The sequence below is a fragment of the Sinohyriopsis cumingii genome, chromosome 6 (genome assembly GCF_028554795.1).
Source record: "Sinohyriopsis cumingii isolate HCF-2022 chromosome 6, ASM2855479v2, whole genome shotgun sequence".
Lineage (NCBI taxonomy): Eukaryota > Metazoa > Mollusca > Bivalvia > Unionida > Unionidae > Sinohyriopsis > Sinohyriopsis cumingii.
This window is the reverse complement of record NC_142966.1, coordinates 60,834,579-60,858,997: the sequence shown is the minus strand read 5'-3', so window position 1 is coordinate 60,858,997 and position 24,419 is coordinate 60,834,579. Positions and strand designations below refer to the sequence as shown.

General features: G+C 35.6%; 1 protein-coding gene across 3 annotated transcripts in view; it reads left to right on the top strand.

The window, feature by feature from the left end:
- LOC149797054 (uncharacterized) overlaps positions 1-21,368 on the top strand; it is a 58,520-nt gene extending 37,152 nt beyond the window's left edge. For all 3 annotated transcript variants that reach the window (XM_089961727.1, XM_089961728.1, XM_089961729.1), the window contains 7 exons: positions 1,942-2,084; positions 2,431-2,526; positions 6,007-6,042; positions 7,212-7,397; positions 11,310-11,426; positions 13,839-14,177; positions 16,205-21,368. In XM_089961727.1, the coding sequence (XP_089817853.1) occupies positions 1,942-2,084; positions 2,431-2,526; positions 6,007-6,042; positions 7,212-7,397; positions 11,310-11,426; positions 13,839-14,177; positions 16,205-16,378 (1,091 nt within the window). In that variant the 3' untranslated portion in view covers positions 16,379-21,368. The remainder of the gene's footprint in view (positions 1-1,941; positions 2,085-2,430; positions 2,527-6,006; positions 6,043-7,211; positions 7,398-11,309; positions 11,427-13,838; positions 14,178-16,204) is intronic.
- The last annotated feature ends 3,051 nt before the right edge of the window (positions 21,369-24,419 follow it).

The window sequence follows — 24,419 nt, the reverse complement described above, 5'->3', positions numbered from 1 at the left end:
TGCATATTTCTGATGCAGAATTTCTGTATGATCAAGCTGTTGCTTATTATTTTTAAAAATGGCATCCAACTAATGACAGGTCAGTACAAAAGGTGGCGCTCACCAGATAATATGTACTTTTGAGAGAGTGACAAATTGTAAGGTGAAGTAGTTCGCATTTAAACCATGCACAGTGGAGAGAATGTTTGCATACCTCTATGCTACATTAATTTAATGTGGCTGATATTTCTTTGGATGTTGTACTTTTGGAAATTTTACATGATTTAAGCACACTGCTAACTAAAATGACTGCTCCCTTGTGTTAAAAAATCAGTCTGAATTAGTCTAAAGTACACTATACATAGCAGCTATTAAAATAGGGAAAATGAATTTTGCCAGACTAGACAGTACCAGCTTCTGAAAGTGCAATGAATGAATTACCAAATATATAAAATGTAAAAAAAGTTATCGGCTCTTTTTTATACAATTTACCTCTGAAGTTCAGGAAGTGAAAATGACCAAGTGGAGCTAGCACTTTTTTGAAAGGTGCACATTTGAAGTAAGGCCAAGCTGTATACTCTATAACCCATAGTACACCCATCAATCATACACCAAAATAAAGGGAATTAAAGGTTCTTTGCATTATACCTAAGATATACAAGGTCTTTTTTAAATAGCCAGTATAACCAGTGAGGAAAGCCGGGGACATTCTTTTTCTTTAAAATCCTAACCCTATGCAAAATGCGAAACTATATAGCGCCACCAAAGGGACAACAAACCTCATAAAACAGTTTAATTGTGCAAAAAAAGACCTTGAATGAGTTGGATTGATAGTGTTCAATTACAGCATCTATGGGATTTATGCCTCCTGATTGTCCATTCTCTTGAATTTGCTTTTTGCAATATAAATCTACATTTTGTTGAATTTCAATCAGATTTGGCTTGCAGCTTTATGCTGATGCTATCTTAAACAATTTCAATTTCCAGCAGTCCAAAATATCATTTACATGAGTTAAGGCCCTTGATGATGCATCCTTCTGATTGATTTCAAGGTTTTGTGGCTTCAAGCAGATATGATAAGGGGCTTTATGAGGCCTTGATGAGTTTGATTTCCAGCATTCCACATCATTATTTTTAGCTGTTGTGCTTGCTGAGTGTCTGTCCTCCTAACTGTGGTTTCCACAGCACATCAAGGTTTGTTGGTTGCAACCAGATTCTGTATGGAGTGTTATATTAATCAGACTTTGAATTAGTCTGATTTCCAGTGTTCGTTGGTATCATTTACAGAAGTTATGTGCTGTAGACCCCACCAACATACCCTCTTGATTGCCCTTCCTCCTGACATTCTGCAGCATTCCTTGACCAAGTTTTTTTGGATTTCAACTGTATTAGAAATGTTTTTTAAGTCAGCTAGGCCTGGACTGAATTTAATTCCAGCAATCAAATTGTCATTTAAAAGAGATATGGAAGCAATGATATTTATTATAAAGCTGTTTTATTTCCAAACACTAATTGAATGATAATGTGATACCTTCTGCATAGCTCCAGCTGTCTGTCATTCTTTTCCCCTAAACCAAATTTGTGGAAATTCAACAAACTTTGTACACATGGTAACCATCATCATTGAGAGGATACAATTTTGGAGATGCTCAGAAATTGAATATACATAAACTTTGATAACAGTAAAAAAAATTAAACATGTTGTTAACCAAACTTTAACATGTAGTTATAACTTTATGACACATAATATATGTAAATGACATTGGGTTACATCTCCTGGGTCATAGCCAGGTGGTGGTGGTGGAGTGCTATAAAAAAAATAGAAGTAAGTATAAATTTTATTTTTTTCCAGGTGTATGTAACAAGTTTTCATGAATAGATACTGTACATGGGTCATTATCTTTATAGCATTTCTTGATAAGTTGTAGACTTGGCTTTATTTCTTCATATTTGTCATCATAGGTGGAGGTAACAGGGTTGGCAGTGGCTTGCTGCCAAAACCTGACCCAGTGGGACTGCTTGGACAGGGGGGCCAAAGTATGATGCGGTCAGGCTATGACACAGGAGGATATAGTAGAGACTGGTATGATGAATCAGGATATCAGGTAAGATATTAAGCTGTACATAAGTATTGTAGTTTGATTGTGTATGTTTGGGGGTTTTCTTTCTTCAAAATAAATATTTTTTAATGTGGACTTTATTTACACCAAAAATAATTTTATCATATTTTGACCATCACATTCTGATTTTTCACTTTTACAAAAAAAGTGTCATCATACTTTTGATGCAGTTGATTGGGAAAACTTAAAACAGCCTAAGTTGCTTTTCTTTCCTGTACCTCCTTATGAATCTTGCTTCCAGTATGGAGAAGGAAATGTATGAAAGATAAAAGTAATTTTTTAGTTATGAAGGATGAAAGAGATGTTACTCATTCTTTGATATATATTTCAGCCAAGTGCAGATGATTACAGTGGTTACAGTCATGAAGGTTACAGGGATGACTCCTATGCTGACCAGTACTATGACAATAACTATAATTACTATGGAGTAAGAGTTCTTTCTTTTTTTCTCTTGTGTGTTTTTTTTTCCTTGTAGTATTTTTCAACAAATTCTTTCCTGGACTGCATTCAATATGGATAACTTCATACCCTGTTAGCACAGAAGACAGTTGGCCTCTGTTGAACAGCTTGTTTTTATGCAATGAAACTTTACACACTCATTCATCCCATTGTCTAGTTGAAATCACATAAAAATCCTGCTGCTCAGACATCCGATATGGCCACAATGAAAATCTTGCTATTATAAACTCATGAATAGTCAGTCATATCAGGATGGATTTTTCACTAAGGAACTTCTTATGATGTCTAGCTGGTTCTAAATAAAAATTCTGCTGATCTCAAGTCCAATAGGGCCACTATGGCAGCCATCTTAAATATTTTATTATCATAACTCTACCAAAATAGAAAGTGAAATTTACATGGGTTTTCACCAAAGGACTTAATATGATGTCCTGTTGGTTTTTAAATCAAAATGGTGCCAAACTGACATTGGTGTGGTTGCCACTGCAGTTATCTTCTCCAAATGGGTGGCTATATCAACAGGGATTTTTAGTAATAGACTTCTTAGAAATTGGTGCCAGTCATATCTCCAGTATGGCTGACATGACAACTACCTTAAAAATCTTGTTACTACTCCCACTGAATGGATGATCATTATGACATGGGTTTTTGTCAGAAGGACTACTAATAATGTCCACTTGGTCTAAATGAATGGTTCCAAACTGACATCCATTATGTCTATGACAGCAGCTAATTTGAAAATCTTGTCATTGTTGAAGCATATGAGAGATGTTTCAACACTCGATAGTTAAATGGAACAAACAGTCTTATCTTGAATTATGGGAAATTCTTTTTGTCAAGTACAGCATCAGTCCCTTCAAGGGACTTTTGTTTATAACTGTATCTGTTGCATATTATGTTTGATTAGATCTGTATTTAAGTTCTAAATTTAATATCAGGTCTGTATTTAATGGTCATTTATAATTTTTATGTTTTACCATCTTGAAATTCTGAAGCCTGCATTGTTTAGAGATCTGATGACCTGGCACAAAGATTCCACTTCTTTTAGATTATTGGTATAGAACACAGTAACTAAATGTTCTGTATTGTATCAGAGAATGTTGTCTGCTTATGTGTGGCATACATTTTCTAACAATCAGTATTCATCACACTCACACACACACACTGAGGATGTTGTCTGCTTATGTGTACTTGAAGCATACATTTTCTAACAATCAGTATTCATCACACTCACACATACACACACACACACACTGAGGATGTTGTCTGCTTATGTGTACTTGAAGCATACATTTTCAAACAATCAGTATTCATCACACTCACACACAAACACTCCTCTACAAATCTGGAAACATTATTCTGAGCACGTTGATCTGGCCTACTTCTGCCCATTTAAGTTTTGTCTCTGCTCAGTAACTTTTATTGGATTTCAACTTAATTTGGTTTGCAGCTAGATTTTGATGAGCTCTTCATGATTTTCATTGTTGTGCAGAGTTATAGGCCCTGATTGTTGGCTGCACACTAATTCCCTTAATTTTATTAGATTTGAACCAGGTTTGTAAGCAGGATGATATTGATGAAACCTTGGCTAAACTCTTTTATCTGCATTCTGTGTCATCACTTAGAAGAGTTATAGCCCCTTATTTTCAGACCCACACTAAATTATTTAATTATTATTGGATTTTGACCAAATTTGGTATGCTGCTTGATATTGATGAGAGCTTGACTTTTCTTTTGTCAACTTTCTGCATTATCATTTAGAAGAATTATAGCCCCTATTCATGAGACCCATTTGTTTTCATTTACACACAATAATGTCATTAATTATTATTATTGGATTTCAACCATTTGGTATGCAGCTTGATTTTCATTAGCCCATGCCTGAGTTCAGTTGTCTGTGCTTGTTTTGTGGCATTATAGTGCTGTTTAAAACTTTTTGAAAGAGTACAAGCTAAAATGTGAAGAGAAAAAAATACCCAAAAATTAAATTAGAAAAAGGACCAACACTTCATTGTGAAGATCAGTAATCTCAACTTTTTCTGCATGTTAATGTTTACAATGGATATAGAGACTATTAAATAATCAGTGTGAAGTATATAATTTTTTTCGCTTCTTTAACTGAGCAGAAAGAAAAATTATTGTATTTTTTCCTGTTAGATGTTTTACCCCAAAATACAGAAATGCTTCCTTTTTTCCTTAGAATAGTTAAATTGTAATCAGATATATGGCAAAGTTAACTGGCTGTGAGGAGAGGAAGAGGCCAGAAAGCATCCTGTAATTGTCCTATATTGTTTGGATGCTGTCATAATATTGCACTTGGCAATATAGTCATTGAGTGAAACATATTTTACATGCTTTGCTCTTGATGAGGTGGGGCCCCGAGTGGCTGAGTGGTCTAAAGCGCTCTCCGTTACGGATCACTGCCATCTCACCTCTGTCTGCGGCGGTTCGAGTCTCGGATTCAGCCAATGTGGGTATGTGAGAAAGCTTGCCAGTAGCTTCTCGTGGTTCGGTGGTTCTTTCCGGGGTTTTCCCGGGTTCTTCCAACACCATTAATATACTGGCCACCATCTATAGCCTATCGTGTGCTGAAAAATGGCGTTAAGCCCACAACAACAATAACTTGATGAGGTGCCTCTCTTGACTGCTCACAAAATTTCCAATGCAGTATGATTATTGCCAAGGGCTAACATATTAGTACTACCTAATCCTAGCCTTGTTAGCCCTACCTTGTTAGCACTGTTAAATGCTACTCTTGTTAGCACTACTTAATAATAGCCTTGTTAGCACTACCTAATGTTAGCCTTCCTAATGCTTGTTATCCTACCTAATGCTAGCCTTGTTAGCCCTACCTAATGCTAGCCTTGTTTGCACTAGGTAATCCTAGTCTTTTTAGCCCTACCTAAGGATTAGAAAACTTAGCTTCAATCGGATCATTGGCAAAACTAAACTAAGTATTTTTTCCATATTAGTTGTCAGACATCTGATGTGTTACAGAGATGCCAACCATCCTGGAAATTTTACAGGATTATTAATTTTGGAAAATAAACAATTGGATATTATGAGTACATCATAATGTCACTCCTGCTGTTATATATTGGCTTACATCAGTTATAATGTAATTTGGATATAATAGTATGATGTTTGAGTCCTTTGAGCCTCATTTTATCCAGAGGTTGCTGTAATTGGATTTCCATGTGGTGTGTAATAGTTTTTGTTCCTCGATATTAATATAAGGAACAGGAAAATGAAATTCTGTGAGGATTCAAAAATTATTTTTAACAAAATTTTGCCAGTTTCGTCTCAATACTGAAGCTTATAACTTTGATGATGATATTATATGGCTCAATCAATTATTGATAACCGGTATCTTATTTATTTTTGAGAATTTATGTATTATATAGAATTGCTCACAGTTTTTATGGGTTTTTTTTGCTTGTTTTTGCAGGAAAATGATCGAGATCCCTATTCTCAAGATTATCAGGTTGGTATTCAATAACATTCATCATATGGTATGAAATTACTATATAAACTTGCATATAAGTCAAATCCTACTGCAAGCAACATTAATCCTGATCTGTCATATAATACACCAGCAGATCAGGGTCTGTGTTTTTTTTTTTTATGCTTACTCCTGACAAACTGCATAGGTTCAGGTCTGTATGAATATTATGTGATGGCAGGTCTGTCTGAGATTTTCAGTTGGACTCGGTTGATAAGCAGGTATGTACATATTTATATTGAAAATACAGTGTTACCGTAGTTTGTGGACCAATTTAATAGGTCCATGCCAGGGGCAATTCAACTTTATCATAATCTGGAAGGAGAGAGAAGTAACTTTTCCAAAATATTAGTCCAGCATGGACTTTAAAATTATTGCTATAATGTGTAATTGGTGAGTTTCAGTGAATTATTTGCAGGGAATAAAAGACTAGTCACTCAAGAGACTCAGTCAAACAATTATAGTTCCTATGGAAATAAACTGATGCATTTCCACAAACCCTGACTGAGAAATGTTTAGGATTTTGAGCAACAACTGGCTGTGACCTAAGCATGAAATCAATCACTGGGTGCATGCACTTAATTTGTATGGTTAATTGTGCATGCAAACAGATATAAATAAACTAGTCATGAAAGAGCTGTCTTGGGAAAACCTGAACCTTTATTAATGGTTATTGACTGTGTCTTTTGAACATGTCTTTGGTCAGTGGTTTTCTCTCATCACTGAACTTTCTACCTCATTAAAGGCCACCATCTTTTCCAATGTCTGCACACTGAGCAGAACTTCTGTCAGAACCTGAGGATTAAATTTAGGAATTATTTTCCAGTATAAAACAGTGGTCCCTTGTTTGAACCTATACTTTTTGATCATGCATGTTTATAGGGAACTGAACAAAAAGTTTGAAGTTTCAACTCACACAAAATCCCCCAGATTTTATTCTTTATTTTTTTAAATTTTGTTTTAACAGGACAATTTATCTGATGAAGCAGAGTGTTCACTGGCTTCTTGACAATATACTTTTCCAGCTCTGTTTGTTATTGTCAGTATTGCATAATATCAGGGTTCATATCATCAGGTTCCAGTGATAACTGATGACAAGTCATGTTTGCAGTGATAAAATTGCTTACACAGAATGACTCGCTTTATTTCAGGTCCAGGCTAGCTATGGAGGGAGTTATGGGGACACCATGGCTCAGGCTGACAGATACAGACAGGGAGTACCACCAGATGTGCCCGTGGGTCCAGGAATGAACATGGCAGTTAATGCTGTGGGGAATAGGAAACCTGGAGATATACCCCCTCCCCCAATGGGAGGAAGCACCTCGTACAATATGGCTGTGAGTGCAAAATCTTATTGTCAGCAATTTACATTACACATACATTTTCCTCACAGACTGTCATTAAAAGTAGCATAATATATTAATTTGTCAGTACATCATCAAGTTCAATGCAGGTTTCACAATATTGAATTGTACAAGACAAACCCATATGGTACTATTCAATACAAAATAATCTTCTATCAGTTATGTCATTCCTATTCAAAAATATCAGTGGTGTAACACTTCACACTAAAACCACATGTACAATTTTTTGTATAAGATGTGTCATTATTTGTCCTTACTCTTCTGTCTTTCATCAATATTATCATAACTGAACGATTCTTTAATTGCTAGTAGAAATTTGCATGGCATCAAAGAAAGTGAAGCTAGTTAGTTTTGATGAAGATTTACTAAGTGTCCACAGCTGGCAAGGTGTAATCTCCTACAGATTTCATTTCAACTCTGGACACAAGTCAGAACTGGAGTACTACCAAGGATTTTTCTTTTTATTCAAGTTGACCTTCATGTATGAATAAGGGACCATCCATTTAGTATGTACACAGAAATCTGGCAAAGCTTGACCACTACCCCATACACATGCATACTTTTTAATAAAAAAATCACCTGTGTACATATGCTTGATGCAACACACACACACACACCTCAAATTCTTTAGAACAGCCTATATTTAATCTATGCAGAAAGGATCAATGATTAATAATATTAACGTGTTTAATAAAACAGCTGGTCCACCGACTTTGAATATATGGCTGCATCAGTGAAATAAGCTGTGTAATTTTAAAAAGTTTGTCTAGTGTCCACTAAAATTTAAATGCCGACTGAACAGTTGAACAGATTACATACCAGACAAATTAATATCGAGGTTTCACCACACACATACACACACACACACTCACACACACACGTTTCCTATGCATACGTACATTATCAGTAGACACACACACACATATGCAAGTGTATACATTTGGGTTAACTCCCCCCGCCATGTGTATGTACTAAATGGACAGCCCCTAATTGTGAAAACAGCAAATTTGTGGGTAAACTTGGGAGTTTGTGTATGTACTAAATGGACAGCCCCTAATTGTGGAAACAGCAAATTTGTGGGTAAACTTGGGAGTTTCTTTCACTTATTTTTCTAAGTTTGTCTATATGAAGTAGAGAAAAGTTGTTTTACTAGACAGGATGTCAGCATTGGCATCCATACATATAACAGTGAATACAGTCCTACTGCATTTCAACTATTGTTTCTTACTAGGTCCTAGGCATCAGTTTGGAATTGGTTGCATACCACAATCCCCTTTGGGTAGGAAGCTAAGAGGGCTGACCATGTATTCAAATATATATTATATGTATATCAATGGCAATATTTGTGCATTTAGCTTATGACCGCATAATTTATTTGCACCATGTCATGAATACTTCTATGCCATCAGACTTTGTGAGTAGATGCATCTTGCTGAGTTCTACATTATTATAAAAAAGTAGGTCACTATGACATGTATTTCAAACTAAACTGACATCAATTCATTTTTGTTTTATGATTATTTTTCAAGCACTGTTTGAGCATTACATTCTATTATGTTAGTACAACACCCTTATAACAAAGAATGTCAGTGACACACTATTTCAGCCAGGAGGTGCCCTTGCTGGATTTCTGCAACATAGACATAAAGTCCTTCAAACAAATAGATTTAGTATACAAAAGTTGCGAAGAATATGAACAAGATGTTCTTTTACCTTTAAGTTGACTTGGATGTGCCAAACAATCATAGAATGCCCAGATTGTTTAATTATTGTCTTTATGCCAATGAACAAAATCAATCAAGTTATCGGACTGTTCCAGTGGCCTAGTGGTTAGAGTATGTCTTGGATGCAGGAGTCAATGGTTTGAACCCTGGCCAGGTTATACCAAAGACTTCTAAAAATTATACTAGCAGCTGCCTTACTTGGTGCTCAGCATTAATAGGTTAGTGTTAGGTCTGGTCAGCCCAGTGTCAGGATAATATTACTGGGTGGGACATGTTGCCAAAACGTCTGCAGCATGTGAGCGGCGTGCAGTAGTCTCATTAAAACTATGCAGGACCTCTCCGGTGGCCTAGTGGTTAGAGCGTCTGCCTCGGAAGCGGAAGGTCGTGGGTTTGAATACCGTCCGAGTCATACCAAAGACTTTTAAAAAATGGTACTAACAGCTGCCTCGCTTGGCACTCAGCATTAAGAGGTTAGTGTTAGGACTGGTCAGCCTGGTGTCAGAATAATGTGACTGGGTGGGATATCATGCTATGTGTCTGCGGCATAATGCCCCATTGCTAGACATTACTATAAACTGCCAAACTGCAGACATCGTAGTGATATGACTGAAAAATTGTTAGAGCTACATTACAAATCCTAATCACACACACAAACAAAACTATGCAGGGTTCAGGTAAGGTACTGAGGTAACTTATACACATTTAATTAACATTTTTAAGTGAAAGAAACAATTTAGTCTCTGCAGTTCTTGCAACCTGGAAAAATCCGTGAATTTGAGGGTTTGACTTGAAAAGTCATTGAATTATTTGAAAAACTCCTTGAATTTGTCACAAAACACTTTGAATTATCAGGAGCCAGGTTTTCATACTGAACTTACAACCAGCCTGGGTGGTCAATCATAGTTCATTTTGCAGGCACTGTTCATGTCAAAATCATGCTGAACTTACAACCAACCTGGGTGGTCATTCATAGTTCATTTTGCAGGCACTGTTCATGTCAAAATTATGAAATAGATGATATGTATATCTGTTAACACCACACCCTTTCAAAAGGTTGCTGTGACCTATATTTCATCTTTTACTGAATGGGGTTAAGTTAAGTTTTTGCAATTACCTTATGATCATATGAATTTGTTGGCATGCTAAATGCATCTTACCCTGACAGGTATCATTAAATATGGCAATGAGATGCATCTTGATAAATATGACACCTAAATTGCAAAAAGGTCCCTGACCAGTATTCCATTTATTAGTGATTTTTAACAAAAAATCTTTCAGGTACATTATTTTAGGTCATGCTTGAATCATTAAACTGGTAGTGGATGCATATGTTAGTATTACACCCTTAAAACAAAGCAAGTCATTGTCACCTACATAATATGCTTTACTAAGATGGGTTAAATATTGTGTTATCACATACATTTTTCCATGTGATGTACATTGTAGCCTGCATATAAGGCCTTTTCTGGTATGTGCAGTTGAAAGAGGAATAAGTATGTTTACGTCAGTGGTAAACTTTCCGTATTAATGATTATACAGCGTCTTGTGATTGGTTACTCTCAATGGGTTTACTGTGTATTGTACATATGAATGAGCAGGTATTAGAGGTGTGGACAAGGTGTATTTTGTATGTTGGCTCAGCTGTAATTGCCAGTCAAGATAAGTATTGATACCTGGACTATGCCTGTAATAGTGGTCATACAATTTGCCATTCCAAGTATATTCAAAGCCTGGTAAATTCTGGCTTCCAGGTGTGGACTATATTTAATTTTAATGCTGATTTTATGAAGAGCAATTTAATGAAAACAAAACGTTTGGGATCTGATGAACTCATTTTAGTAAGTCTACTTTGATATCATGGAAAAGAATGTTATTTTATTTCTTTTGTGTCTTTCATTCCATGGATTGAGATTTTGCAGGTCGAGATACTTTTAGTTTGAACATGGTTTCTGCATGATAATTGTTCTACAACGACTGCTGGAAACTACGTATAATTGAGCTATGTAATCATGGATCACATGGGAGGAGGGTATATCTGTTGTCTGAAAACTTGTGGTTGATGGTCATATAAAGTGCAGATTATAAATTTTAGTAATTTAGAAAATTTGTATGCTGAAGATTGTTATTTCACTGTATGTGAATCAAATTTTCTTTTATACAGAATTATGACAGTGGCTACTATAGTGGTAGCAGTAATGACCCTTACAACTCGACTGCCCCTCCTTTACCCCCACCAATACCGTCCCCACCAGGAGGAAGCAGTAAAAGACCGATAATGGTATGATCTCACAAGTGTCTTAATTTGTTTAACTTTGTAGATATCCTTTTTTTTTCCCAATACGTACATTTGTTGATCAGATGGATCATTGTTAGTTGAATTCACACTGTATGAGAGAGATGATTCTAAAATAATGCATACTGTACATTTCTGGTTTCTTTGGCTTAACACAAATGTTGTTTTTCTAAATTTTATTGGCACATTGGGCCCCGTAGTAAGCATTGTGTCAATGTTTGAACCTTGCATACAGGAAGTGTTACAAATGCATTTGTAATATGGGCTATTGAGAATACTCAAAATGGCTGATTCCCAGTTTTGTTAATCTAAAGATGACAACTTAGCTCAACAAATGCTGGCTGATCATAGTAATGAAGGCAATTTATTTTTAAAGTCAGGAAGTATATCAGATTATATGAGCTGGGAAAGTATTAAAGGAGATGCCAGTGAGTGATTTTGAACCAACAAAAAGGTGTTAAATTTCAATGTACATGCTGAATTGACCAAAACAGAGGGCATGACAGTAAAGCCCTCATTTCGGTGGTATTTCAAGATTAAATGTAGAAAAGGCAGACAAACAAGCCAAATTAAAACACAATTTAAAAGTATAGTTTAGTTTTCGTTTCTTTTCTAGTCACAAGTTAGCCCAGCAAGATCATGTTCTACAAAACTATATAGCCCTAATATCAAGGTTACATTAAATCTAATAAATAAGAACCTAATATTGAAATTAAAAAGTAAAGATATTTATTTGATTAAGATACCTCTGTTTGAACAAGTAGACTATGGCATTAATGGACTTAAAATCTTAATACATCATTATGGAATAGTAAATCTAGCATAGTAGTCAGTAGAATGCTAATTCAAGAATGTTAGACTTTCGCAGAGCTTATGTTAGTGAAAAATCCCTGTGAGATGTGAAAGGGCATTCTCAGTACAGAACAGTATTCATACACAGATATGAAACCGATTAAGCTGAAAAACAATGAACAGATCAACAGAGTGGATAAGGAAAAAAGAGACATGGATATTGAAGTGTCAGGTAAATAATGAAATATGGCCATTTCCTCCTCCCCCTCAAGTTTGTTCTACTCCCCCTTTTTTTTGGGACTGGGGGGAAATCCACCCTTATGATAAAATCCTGGGAGCATCTCTGCATTTATTTTATTAATTCTAACAAACTGCAGTGAATCAGATCTGCCAACACATTATGTGATGGCAGTTCTAAATCCTTACAGCTTTGCTGCTGGGTTCAACTTATAAATGAGTATGCATGTTACTCATTAAGGATGATCATGTGTGTTATGTGGGGTATTTATCATTGGTAAAAATTTATATTTTCACATTGCTAGGAATCCAAGTAAACAAAATTACACAGAAATTATGCATTTTCTTGTACTTCAAGTTAAATATTTGTCTCATAGTAAGGCTCATTACATATAAAAGTACAGGAAAAAGTATTGCCTGTAAAATGATATTATAAAGAATATAAAAAATTCATCAGATTTGCACAGGTTGAAGATAATGGATTCATCTTATTAAATAGATAAAGAAATGTGTATATTGGTGAGTGAACTGTTTCAGTGTGATGTGATTATTTGGATCACATTGGTTCTCCACAGACTATTAACAGCTGGTCATAAATTGCTGAAGTTTGCAAAAGGTCATGTGTACTTTTCATTGACTTTATATGATTTTTTTAAACAAAAAAGTTACTGCAGTTTTTAAAATTGCTTAAGAATTTATCTGTTTCATTTTTTGAAAAGATCATAATGACATTATATTGCCCATCTTTCTCAGGATTCATAACACTGATATACCTGTGTAAAAGGTGATATGTTGATGACATCATAATTTACTGATCCCATCATTTCAAGCTGCAAATTATGCATTGATTTATCAGAAGTGGACTACTTTAATCACATTTCTGTGACCAATCTAATTTTTGGGGAGCAGTTACAATAATTCAGCAAGTTTAGTATTAACATTGCCTCACAAAAATTGTAAATAGACTACATCAGAATTTGTAATAAGAAATGTAAAATATGACATTCAAGATATCAAGTTGAGTTAGAGAGACCTCATTGAATCAAATAAATTTTCATCAGTGTTTTTGAACTGTTAATTGGGCCTTTATTGACCCACTTATCACTTTGTCTTACACATCAATAATACAAAAAATTTAAAAATGAAACTCTCAGATCAGATTGGTGTCGATATATGATTTATTTTTATTCAGATGTTTTGAAATTTATTAAAAAGAAAATACTTTGTCTTACACATCAATAATACAAAAAATTTAAAAATGAAACTCTCAGATCAGATTGGTGTCGATATATGATTTGTTTTTATTCAGATGTTTTGAAATTTATTAAAAAGAAAATGCTTCAAAGTATTTTCTTGTATTTGGTTTAGGAGAGTCCGATTAAGGGAGCTAACTCTACTGAGTATCAAGATGTAGCAGAGCAGGCAGCTGCATATGCAGCTCGTGCCAGAGCTGGAGCAGGCTATGATTACAGCAATACAGCTGGATATGGGAACAATAACTATGGCAGCTATGGAAATAACTATGGAAACAGCAGCTATGGAAACTATGGCAGTGATAACTATGTAGGCAGTGGCTATGGGAGTGGCAGTTACGGGAATAGCAGCTATGGTGGAAATGCATATAGCAACTACATGAGAGACTACAACAGTGGCTACAACAATCCTCCCAACAGTTCCATGCCACCTCCACCTCCTGTAGGAGGAGTAGTAAGTGTCAAATGATCTTTTTAAAAAAAATACTATTTTATTCAGGTGGCTGAATGATCTAAAGCACTTTTCTTTACAGATCACTGTCGCCTCACCTCTGTCTGCATGGATTTAAGTCTCAGGCTTGGCCAATGAGATATGCTTGCCAGTAGCTTCCTGCAGGTTAACGGTTCTTAAAAACCAATTATACAGACCACCATGTATAGCTTATCTTGGGCTTAGAATTGGCATTAAACCAAAGACAACAATTATAGCATTGCCCTTGAACCTCTTGCTTGGGGACTCGTGATTAGCAGAGGTTTTAAAGCATTGGAGTTAAAGGTCAGCATTAAAGGGAATATTGTACTTTCAATCTTGTTACCGCCATATTATTCCTCATTAAATTCCAGTTTTCAAGTTGATGGATAATCAGATAGAATACATGGGTTCAAAGGGATATAACTCCGAAAATTACAGAAATGTATAGAATTATTAAAAAATTATTGAACACAATAAACTGCGTCACTCCTGTTGTCTAAAAGAAATAGACTCATCCACACAAAAATGGCTGCCTTGGTAGTAAAGACACTCCGGTTTGGTTTGAAACACAAATAAGACGACAGTATTTGAGAACCCTGGCAGTAATCACATTAGAAGTAATACATTAATGAAATAAAAGTTTTGCATTTTTCATATCCTTGATGCTTTATATTTTTAAAATTTGTTTTAAATCAGTATGGGTGGTACAGACTGCAATGGGAAGGGTGGGGGTGGGGTGGTGAGCGAATACAAAAATGGATGCAAACATTTTTAGGCATATTAGTTGCAGTTTAATTACAAGAAAAAGTAGATACAAGAATTATACTTTTTGTAAGTGGTATATCGTTTCTTTACACAGTTTATACAAAATCCATACAAGATCCACTATTCTCAATCAAAATCTTGTAAATGTTGGAGATTGATTAAAAATAAAATAAAATTTACAAATAGATAAATGTAAATACTGTTAATGCAATATTTTTTATGTTAGTATGTGATTAGGCATCTAAAATGTTTTAATGATTGTGTTACACAAACCCAGCTAATAGATTGGTCAAGTATAGAAGATGGCCATACAACCTTCACAGCTCATGGCAGATTTTGTGTTGTAATGAGGGAATTTCTGTAGTTTATTTTCATTGAGCATCAAACTCGTAATCCAAACAACCACAGTTTAATACCTGCTCAGGCTAGCATGGGTTATCTGCCCAAGTGTGTCCCTTGGAAAGACACTTAGCTTCATTTTCTCAGGCTAGCATGGGTTAACTGCCCAAGTGTGTCCCTTGGAAAGACACTTAGCTTCATTTTCTCTGGCTAGCTTGGGTTAACTGCCCGAATGTGTCCCTTGGAAAGGTACTTAGCTTCATTTTCTCAGGTTAGCATGGGTTAACTGCCCGAGTGTGTCCCTTGGAAAGGCACTTAGCTTCATTTTCTCAGGCTAGCATGGGTTAACTGCCCGAGTGTGACCCTTGGAAAGGAACTTAGCTTCATTTTCTCAGGCTAGCATGGGTTAACTGCCAGAGTGTGTCCCTTGGAAAGGCACTTAGCTTCATTTTCTCATAAATGGGATAAAATCTATGGATAACAGTTGCTATATCTTTTCATCATGAATGCTATTTCTTTTTAAATTAATATCTGACATGTTGCAAATGAAAATGTGGCATACTCATTGGCACTTGCAATCCTAGTCGACACATGCATTCTGTCTTTGTCTCTTTCTCTCTGTCTCATTCACAAACATGGCAGTATTTGCTTGCTAAAATAAAACCTTTTAACACATTGTCATGCTAAGAAAGTGGGAGCTAAGTGCCTTTATGAGGGACACACCATGCAACAACAATAAAGGCAATTATTCAGTCAACCTTTGTTCATTTTGAGGATGTTTATTTAGAACTTTGGATCTGTTATATAAACATGCAAAAGTCAATTGCATTGCCATTGACCTGATTCATTGTTACTAATTAATTTATACAAGTACAGTTAATCTATACATCTTGTTTTTCCAACAGAACACCCCTGCAGGTCAGAAGAGGAGCTACAGTCAACTATTGCCTCCCCCAGAACCCAGCCCAGAGGGTGACTATGTTGGTCAGCACTCTCAGGGAATTGGAGGTCACTATGCTGACTCTATAACAGCCAAAAGGCAGCGACTTGAAAGTGTTGGCAAACTTAACTTGAGCTGAACTGAGGAGAGATCCTATTTATGGCGTTTTTCTTGTGATATTGTTTTCATTTGGTTCTTGCCAAATCTAACCAGTAGTATAGTCAGCTTGTCACTATTGCTGTTAATCGATACAAACAGTTTTCATTGAAGCAAACTGATTTTTTCGTCGACTATAATGAAAAATGGGAAAAAAGGAATCCACTTAACATTTGCTGTTGTAAGGAGGTGCAGTGTTGCACTTTTCTCCAATTTTTTTGTAATTCATTATTTTTTCTTCTTTCATCTGCATGTAGATATGAAAACATTTTCATATCTGCAAGCAGTAAGGCATGTAATGTTTCTTAAATTATAGAGGACAATATGCCTTGGAAAATTCAGATCACTCTGTGCATTTTATCTATGGTCATAATCAGATACTGTAGGGGACCAATGATTGCTTGTTGCATTAGTCCTTAGATAAGGGTACAGTTGGTAATGACAGATGCATCTATTGAAAATATAGAGTTTTATGTATTTCTTTATACCATATATACTCAAACGAGTCCAACTGCAAAGACCCAGATCTATTGCTACATTTTGTGCCAGCAAATCTGGGTCTCAGCAGATTGTTAGGAACGATCAGTAAAACAACAATTTAGAACCTGGTCTGCCAGCGCATTATGGGAGGTCAGATCAGGGTTTATGATGGTTGCATTTGGACTTGACTTATAAACGAGTATATAAAATGCTTGCACACATTTGAAACTCTAAAACGCCAAAAAGACAGTGCCTAATTTTGCTTTTAAGGACTGGATGATGCATTGAAAAGAAAGAAATGGTTGCATATTGAAATCAAGAAAATTCTAAAATATTGTTTAATTAGCTAAACAAATCCCGAGGGGCAACCGGCAAATTATTTTCCTAAGTTAGACTAGGGTATCTTAGGATACATGACAAATTGTATTTCAGAACAAGCTTTCAGTGATGCAGTTTTGATTTTGTTAATGCTTTCACTGCATGGGGTAACTATTTGTATCCAAAAGCTGCCTGTCTTAACAATTAAATATTATTTGTTACCTGTGGTGATTGTCATTGATGACCATGGATGCTTCTTATATTGTGCCAGATGATGTATATGTGACATTTTACCCAAGTTCATAATGGACTAATGTAGTGTAGATCCATATTTTATTGTACATTTTTTTTTAATTGAACACTTAAATTATTTTTTATAAAAACTTCACATAGTATGTGTATGTTTTGTGTATAATGTTTTATAGAGGTTAGCTGCAGTGACCGTTCTGCTATGAGGCTCTCTTTCTCTCTTTGGTAGACACGTGCAAAGAAAAAAGGGAAATATACAGTCAGAGAACATTAAACAGCATGAATTAATATAACTTAGGTCAATGCCGACTAATTGTGGTTTACTGTGCATTTTATCATTGTCCTTCGAAGGAGTTCACTTAACACCATACACTTATGCATGTATAACACATGTATAATTCATTTGTTATCATTCATATAGTGTTCCATCATTTGTAAAATGAATATCACAACAAAAATATATTTTATTTTAAGATTGTGATACTACTTTGAAACATGAATTGTGATTTTTCATTGATCATGGCTTTTGTCAATTTCATTGTATAAATCTTAACATTGATGTTTTTGTCTTGGGCTTCATTTATAACTATGCTAAAAGCCTAAATATTTGTTATGCACAGGTCACCATAACAAGAATAAAAACAATTCGGTTATCAAGATTATAATCAAAACTTTTCATGCATACTTGTATAGTATATGATGGGCTTTAAAATTAAAACATTTATAGCACCATTCTTTAACAGACAAAGCAGAAGTAAGATAATGGAAAATTCTTTTAGGATTGTAAAACTTTTATTGTGGTATTGTGTTTGACATAAATGTTCATTAAAATGATTATTCCCCAGAAGGAGAGTTTAAGATTTGGCTAGTAGAATTCTAAACAAAGTCAGGGATAATTTTGAAATTTTTTCTTGCTGAGTACATATTTTTAATTTTTTTTATCATCATCACTACATACAACTACATATAATATACACCTGTTTACATTATTAATTGAGGCTGGGTCCAATTCAGACTTTTTATATGCCATATATACTCCAAAAAAGTCCAGTCCAACTGCAAACAACATAAAACCATATCTGCCATTGCATATTGTTCTGGCAGATAATTGTCTGCTTAATGGACTGATCAGTAGAGCAATCAACATAGACCTTGATCTGCTGGCACATTATACAACAGCAAATTCAATTCTGTATTGTTATCATTTGAATGATTTTGTAATCCATTCACAGTGCAGAACTAGATTTGCAGCTGCATAATGAATGGGATAAGTTGTTTGAAAGCATAGACCCTGATCTACTGAAGTTATTTGATGGAAATAATCGGTCAGATTTAACTGCAAGTAACATACCACATATACTTGCATACAAGACGAGTCCAGCTGCAAACTGCGCGGACCCAGATCTACCAGTGCATTATGTGCCAGCAGATCTGGGTCTGTGCAGTTTGTTAAGAGTAATAAGTAGAACAAACAACATAGACCCTGATCTGCAGGTGCATTATGCTATGGTAGATTGGGATCTTTGTTTGCAGTTTGACTCGACTTAAAAGCAAGTATAAACAGTGTGTAGTTCTACTGATTAGTCCTTACAATCTGCATAAATACTGATCTGCAGAGCATGAAGTGATGACATATCTAGTTCTATGCTGTTTTGTAGTTGGATCTAACATGAGCGTATTCAGTAGATCTTTGATGTGTGCAGTTAGAAGTGCATTGTACATGGGATATATTTGGCAGTGTATCTATGTGTTGGTCAGTCTCCGTGTGTAAATGTAGTGGTAGAGGTCTTGTTTGCTGGTATTTCTCTGTGTAAACAACAATCGTAGTGGTGTCGTGTGTTGGTGAGTCCGTATTTAAATGATAGTGGTGGAGGTTTTGTATGTTGGTTGATCTGTGTATAAACAATAGTGCTAGAGGTGTTGTGTGTTGGACAGTCTGTGTCTTTTAACAATAGTACTGGATGTATTGTTTGTTGGTCGATCTTTGTAAACAATAGTGCTAGAGGTATTGAATGTTGTTTTATGGAGAATATTGTGTATATATGTCCTTTATTCTAAATCAAAATTTACTGTTGTAAAAAACTTCTGTCCATGTTTCAAGACCATTATTTATCCCTCATACTTCTTTTATCTTTCTCTCCAGCTTCTTTTCTTACATTGTCTATTGAATGTTTTGTTTGGCTGGTTGATTTATCAGAACCTTTTAAATGCATTTTTGGTTTTATAATTGCAAGGAAATGACTATCCCAAGAACTGAGCCTAATTATCCTAATTAGTTCACAGGGGACAGATAGTTATTGTTTTATACCATAGAAGGTTAGAAGTGTCATGTGTGAGAACATAATCCATTTTTTGGCAGGTTTTGGTTGATTTCATATTATGTTATTACTTTGGTGAAAAACCAGCCATAACTGGAATTAAAATAGCTTGATATATTAAGGAGACCGTTATTTGCACATTTCCGTATCCCATGTTAAACAGGTTGGTAGTCACAATTAACTGGAACAAACATTAACTCTTTGTTAAAAAAAATAATTCTTTCATGTATGCCTTTTATGATGAAAACATGCCCTGATTTTTCATGTATTAAATGAGCTAAAATTATTATTCTGCAAAGTAATTTCTTTCTTTCTGTTCTGATAGTCACTGTACAATATAAAAGACAAGTACTTGTTCATGCCACTCTTCTCATGTGATCAGTATTTCAAACACTGTTAGCCAATGGTACAAGTATGTGAAGACAATTCATTACAGGATGTATCTGTTATAAAAACTGAAAGCAATCACAGATAAAATATGTATTTTTAGTCGATTACATCTGTCTCGTAGTTTATTAGTGTTCAAAATGTATACCATACTCCCATGTTGTGGGCTTTGCCAATTAACATAATTGTTGTCTAAGTATTGACCATGCCTAAACTACATTTCACAGACAGAAAGAATAATTGTTAATTTGGATGACTTTCAAGGATAGTAATATATGTAGTCTGTATTTAGCCACCAGCACAATTTTAGGAGTCTGTTTGGTAATGTATATAACATTGAGGATAATATGCATTTGGGAGTTCATGGAAGCCAGGCTGATGTTTTCAGACAATTTTGGTGCTATTTGCCACAAAGGGTTGTATGATTTGACCAAAATTCAGAATTTACCTAATAACCAGTATGCAAAGAATACTCTTTCTAATAAAGAATCAAACAAAATGGCTTATACAAAGAGTGGTTTTGTCATAATTGGGTTTCAGTATATTAATTTTTTAGTTCCATAGGAAATGACTTGTTTCTAAATTATAAAGAAAAGTCAGTATATGATGGTTTCTTGTTATATAAAAAAATGTATCTCTAACTTTCATCACTAAATACATAAATTACAATTGTTTTATACAGGCATATATATGGGGGTTATTTTTCAAATTTGTGTATATGTACTGTATTTACTCACTTATAAAGTAGACTCCAACTGCAAAACAGACCAAGGTCTGCCATTACACAATGTGCCGGCAGATCTGTCTGTGAAATTAGGTAACCAGTAGAACAGGTAGACCGTGATCTGCTAACAAATTATGCCATGGTGGATCAGGGTCCATGTTCATTGCAGTTTGACTCAACTAATATGTGATATACGTAAAAGGGTTTGTTGAAAGTTTGTCGATATGTATATGTATGTAGTCAGGTATTTTGAATTTGAGGATTTTTATCACAGAAACTAGTCTGTATCACCCACTGATTAGAGTGTTTTAAATTTTAATTTGGAGTCATATCTTGATTTTTCAAAACATGTTCATGGAAGTAATCCTTGTTATGATTCAAATGAATTTAAACTTTATTTTAACCTTAATTGATGTTTTTACTTTAAGGTGAAATTGTTTTTCTGACTTATCATGTCAGTATCATCATAGTATGTGAAAATAAATTATGATCCAATACATTATTTTCTGTTTGTTCCTATGAACCTTCACATATCTGTGTAGATAACCCTTTACAGTTACTTTCTTCATCGAATACATACCCCAATCACATAAACATTAGAAACAGAATCTCCACCACCTTACAAATCCAGTGAACCGCTCCGTTGGCCTAGTGGTTAGAGCATCCACCTCGGATGCTGAAGGTCATGGGTAAGGTCCCCAGCCAAGTCATACCAAAGACTTACAAAAATGGTACTAACAGCTGCCTCGCTTGGCACACAGCATTAAGAGGTCAGTGTTAGGACTGGTCGGCCCGATGTCGGGATAATGTGACTAGGTGAGACATCATGCTACATGTCTGTGGCATGATGCCCCAGTGCTAGACATCACTATAAACTGTCACGCTGCAAACATTGTAGCGACATGACTGAAATTTTTTTATTTAAAGTTATGTTAAAAATCCAAATCACACATACACAAATCTAGTGCCCCAGGACAATTTCATTTTTCACATGTTTATATGATATGTACTAGGGAAGGAACTGTTGCCTATTACATCCCTTACCACCACTAAGCTAAGTGTCCAACAGGATGTTTACTAGGCAAGTTTTTGCTGCAGTATGATAATCATTGCAACACATTCACTCTCAATATGGGAAACAAAATTCTTCCCAGCCATTTAGAATGTCAGAATACTATTGATTACCATCTGTACTCACTTATAGGTCAAATCACACTGCAAACAACAAAGATCCTGATCTGCCATAGCACAGTGCAACAGTAAATCAGCATCTGTATTGCCTGCTCCAATGATTACTATGAACAAACTGCACAAATTTAGATCTGCATGTGCATTATGCAATGGGAGATCTGGGTCTGTGCAACTAACAGTTGGAATTATCTAATAAGCAAGTATATATATATGTTATTAATGTATCTGCAACATAAGTGGTTCTTTACCCAAGGTCATAATTCAAAACTGGGTCACCATGCTGTTTGGAATGGGTCGCCAAGATCAACCTTAATAATTTTAAATTTCCTACACAAGTAATTCTTCAAGCATTTGATGAGTTGCAAGGCTATAACCACAAATCTAATCTGGGTCACTGGTACTTTTGGTATTTTTCACAATTCATGGGACTGCTCCAGTGGTTTAGTAGTTAGAGCATACGTCTTGGATGCAGAGGTTGTGGGGTCAAACCCTGGCCAAGTCATACCAAAGACTCCTAAAAATGCTTCTAATAGCTGCCTTGCTAGGTGCTCAGAATCAAGAGGTTAGTGTTAGGACTGGTTGGCCTGATGTCAGGATAATGTAACTGGGTGGGACATCATGCCAAATGTCTGTGGCATGATGCCCAGGTGCCAGACATCACAATAAACTGCCACACTGCATATATTGTAGTGATATGACTGAAAAATAGTTAAAGCTATGTTCAAAATCCAAATTATACACGTACACAATTCATGTGCTTGAGTTTCTGACCTTTTTTCCAACATAGTATTGAAGGTATTCATTGGCCACAGGGTAATTTTTATTCATTCATTCATCAAGTCTCTCCAAGAAAGGCTTGGAGTTCAGGGGAGATTGCCCTCCCATGCTGTGGCATAAGTCTCCCTCACATGTCCAAGTAGGGACTTTTGACCTGTAAGCACATGCATATGAATATAATACCTCCCTTGATCTGTTGCATCAGTTATCAGTCCCAAAAGTCATCACTCTGGTCTACCAGCAAGTCCAACGATACCTTTTGACAAGAGAACAGAGGTCTATTGCATCAGCGATCGATGCTGTACACTGGCCAATCATAACCAGTATATGTGGAGTCTTATGGGATTACATGAAATCTTTTGTGTTGTTATCCAACCCATTCAGATATCTGCCACACCAAGTGGCCAGTTGCCAATCCAGCATGCTTTCTGGACACCCTTCCACTTGTCCATACCTGCAAGAGAAGCTGTGTTGCTTGCCTGTCCATCAATCCAACCAACAGTGCCCAATATTTATGGCATATCCAGTGGATACCATATGTACTTGCTAAAAAGAGGATTCCAAATGAAAAATCCAATTACCCAGATTTGCCATTGCATAATAAACTGACAGATCTGGGTCTGTGCAGTTAGGGGTGGTCAGTAGAACAAACAAAATAGACCTTGATCTGCAGGCACATTATGCTACAGCAGATTAGTATCTTTGTTGTTTGCAGTTTGACTTGACTTAATGAGTGAATATGTGTGGTAGATACCATGCTGCATATGTGTATGGTGGCACAGCTTCATCCATGCTGCATATGTGTATGGTGGCACAGCTTCATCCATGCTGCATATGTGCATATGTGTATGGTGGCACAGCTTCATCCATGCTGTATATGTGTATGGTGGCACAGCTTCATCCATGCTGCATATGTGTATGGTGACACAGCTTCATCCATGCTGCCAAGAATGATCTATGTAGAAATGGAAGTGGTGTCAAATGAGAACAGTTCTCACTGAAAGCAGGGATATCCTTAATCAATTGACTTATTCCACCCCCACCCTCATCTTGCATATGGAGTTAATTTAAAAATGGCTGTTGAAGAAATTTACAGAATGTCATCACCATCAGAGTGCTCACACCTGCCTTCTGCAAGCCATGCCTGTAAGGTACAAACTTCTGCAGACAGAGAAAATAAGGATATACATCCTCCTTCTAACACTGTAACCAACATAGATTTAATAAATCATCAATCATCCTTTGGACAATATCTAAGACAAAAAATTCAAAGTAATATTTTCATAGAACCAGCATTGTTCTGCTACTTTATGTACTTGGACAGAATAATTTTTAAAGGACAGCAGGAAACAAAAAAGCAAATCAGAATTGGTCCAAAGCATATCAGTGGGTTAAAAAGTATTGTGAGCTGAAACGATAGTGTATCTGGACAACGTGAGTTAATCCCCCTGGATTACTTTCAATATAGTCACTGGTGGCTATCTTGAAAATCTTTGTTACTGCTTAAGAATGTCTGAACTGGTTTCAACACACAGCAGTAATGAGTGGTTTTATGTTAGATACCTGGAACTGGTTTCAAC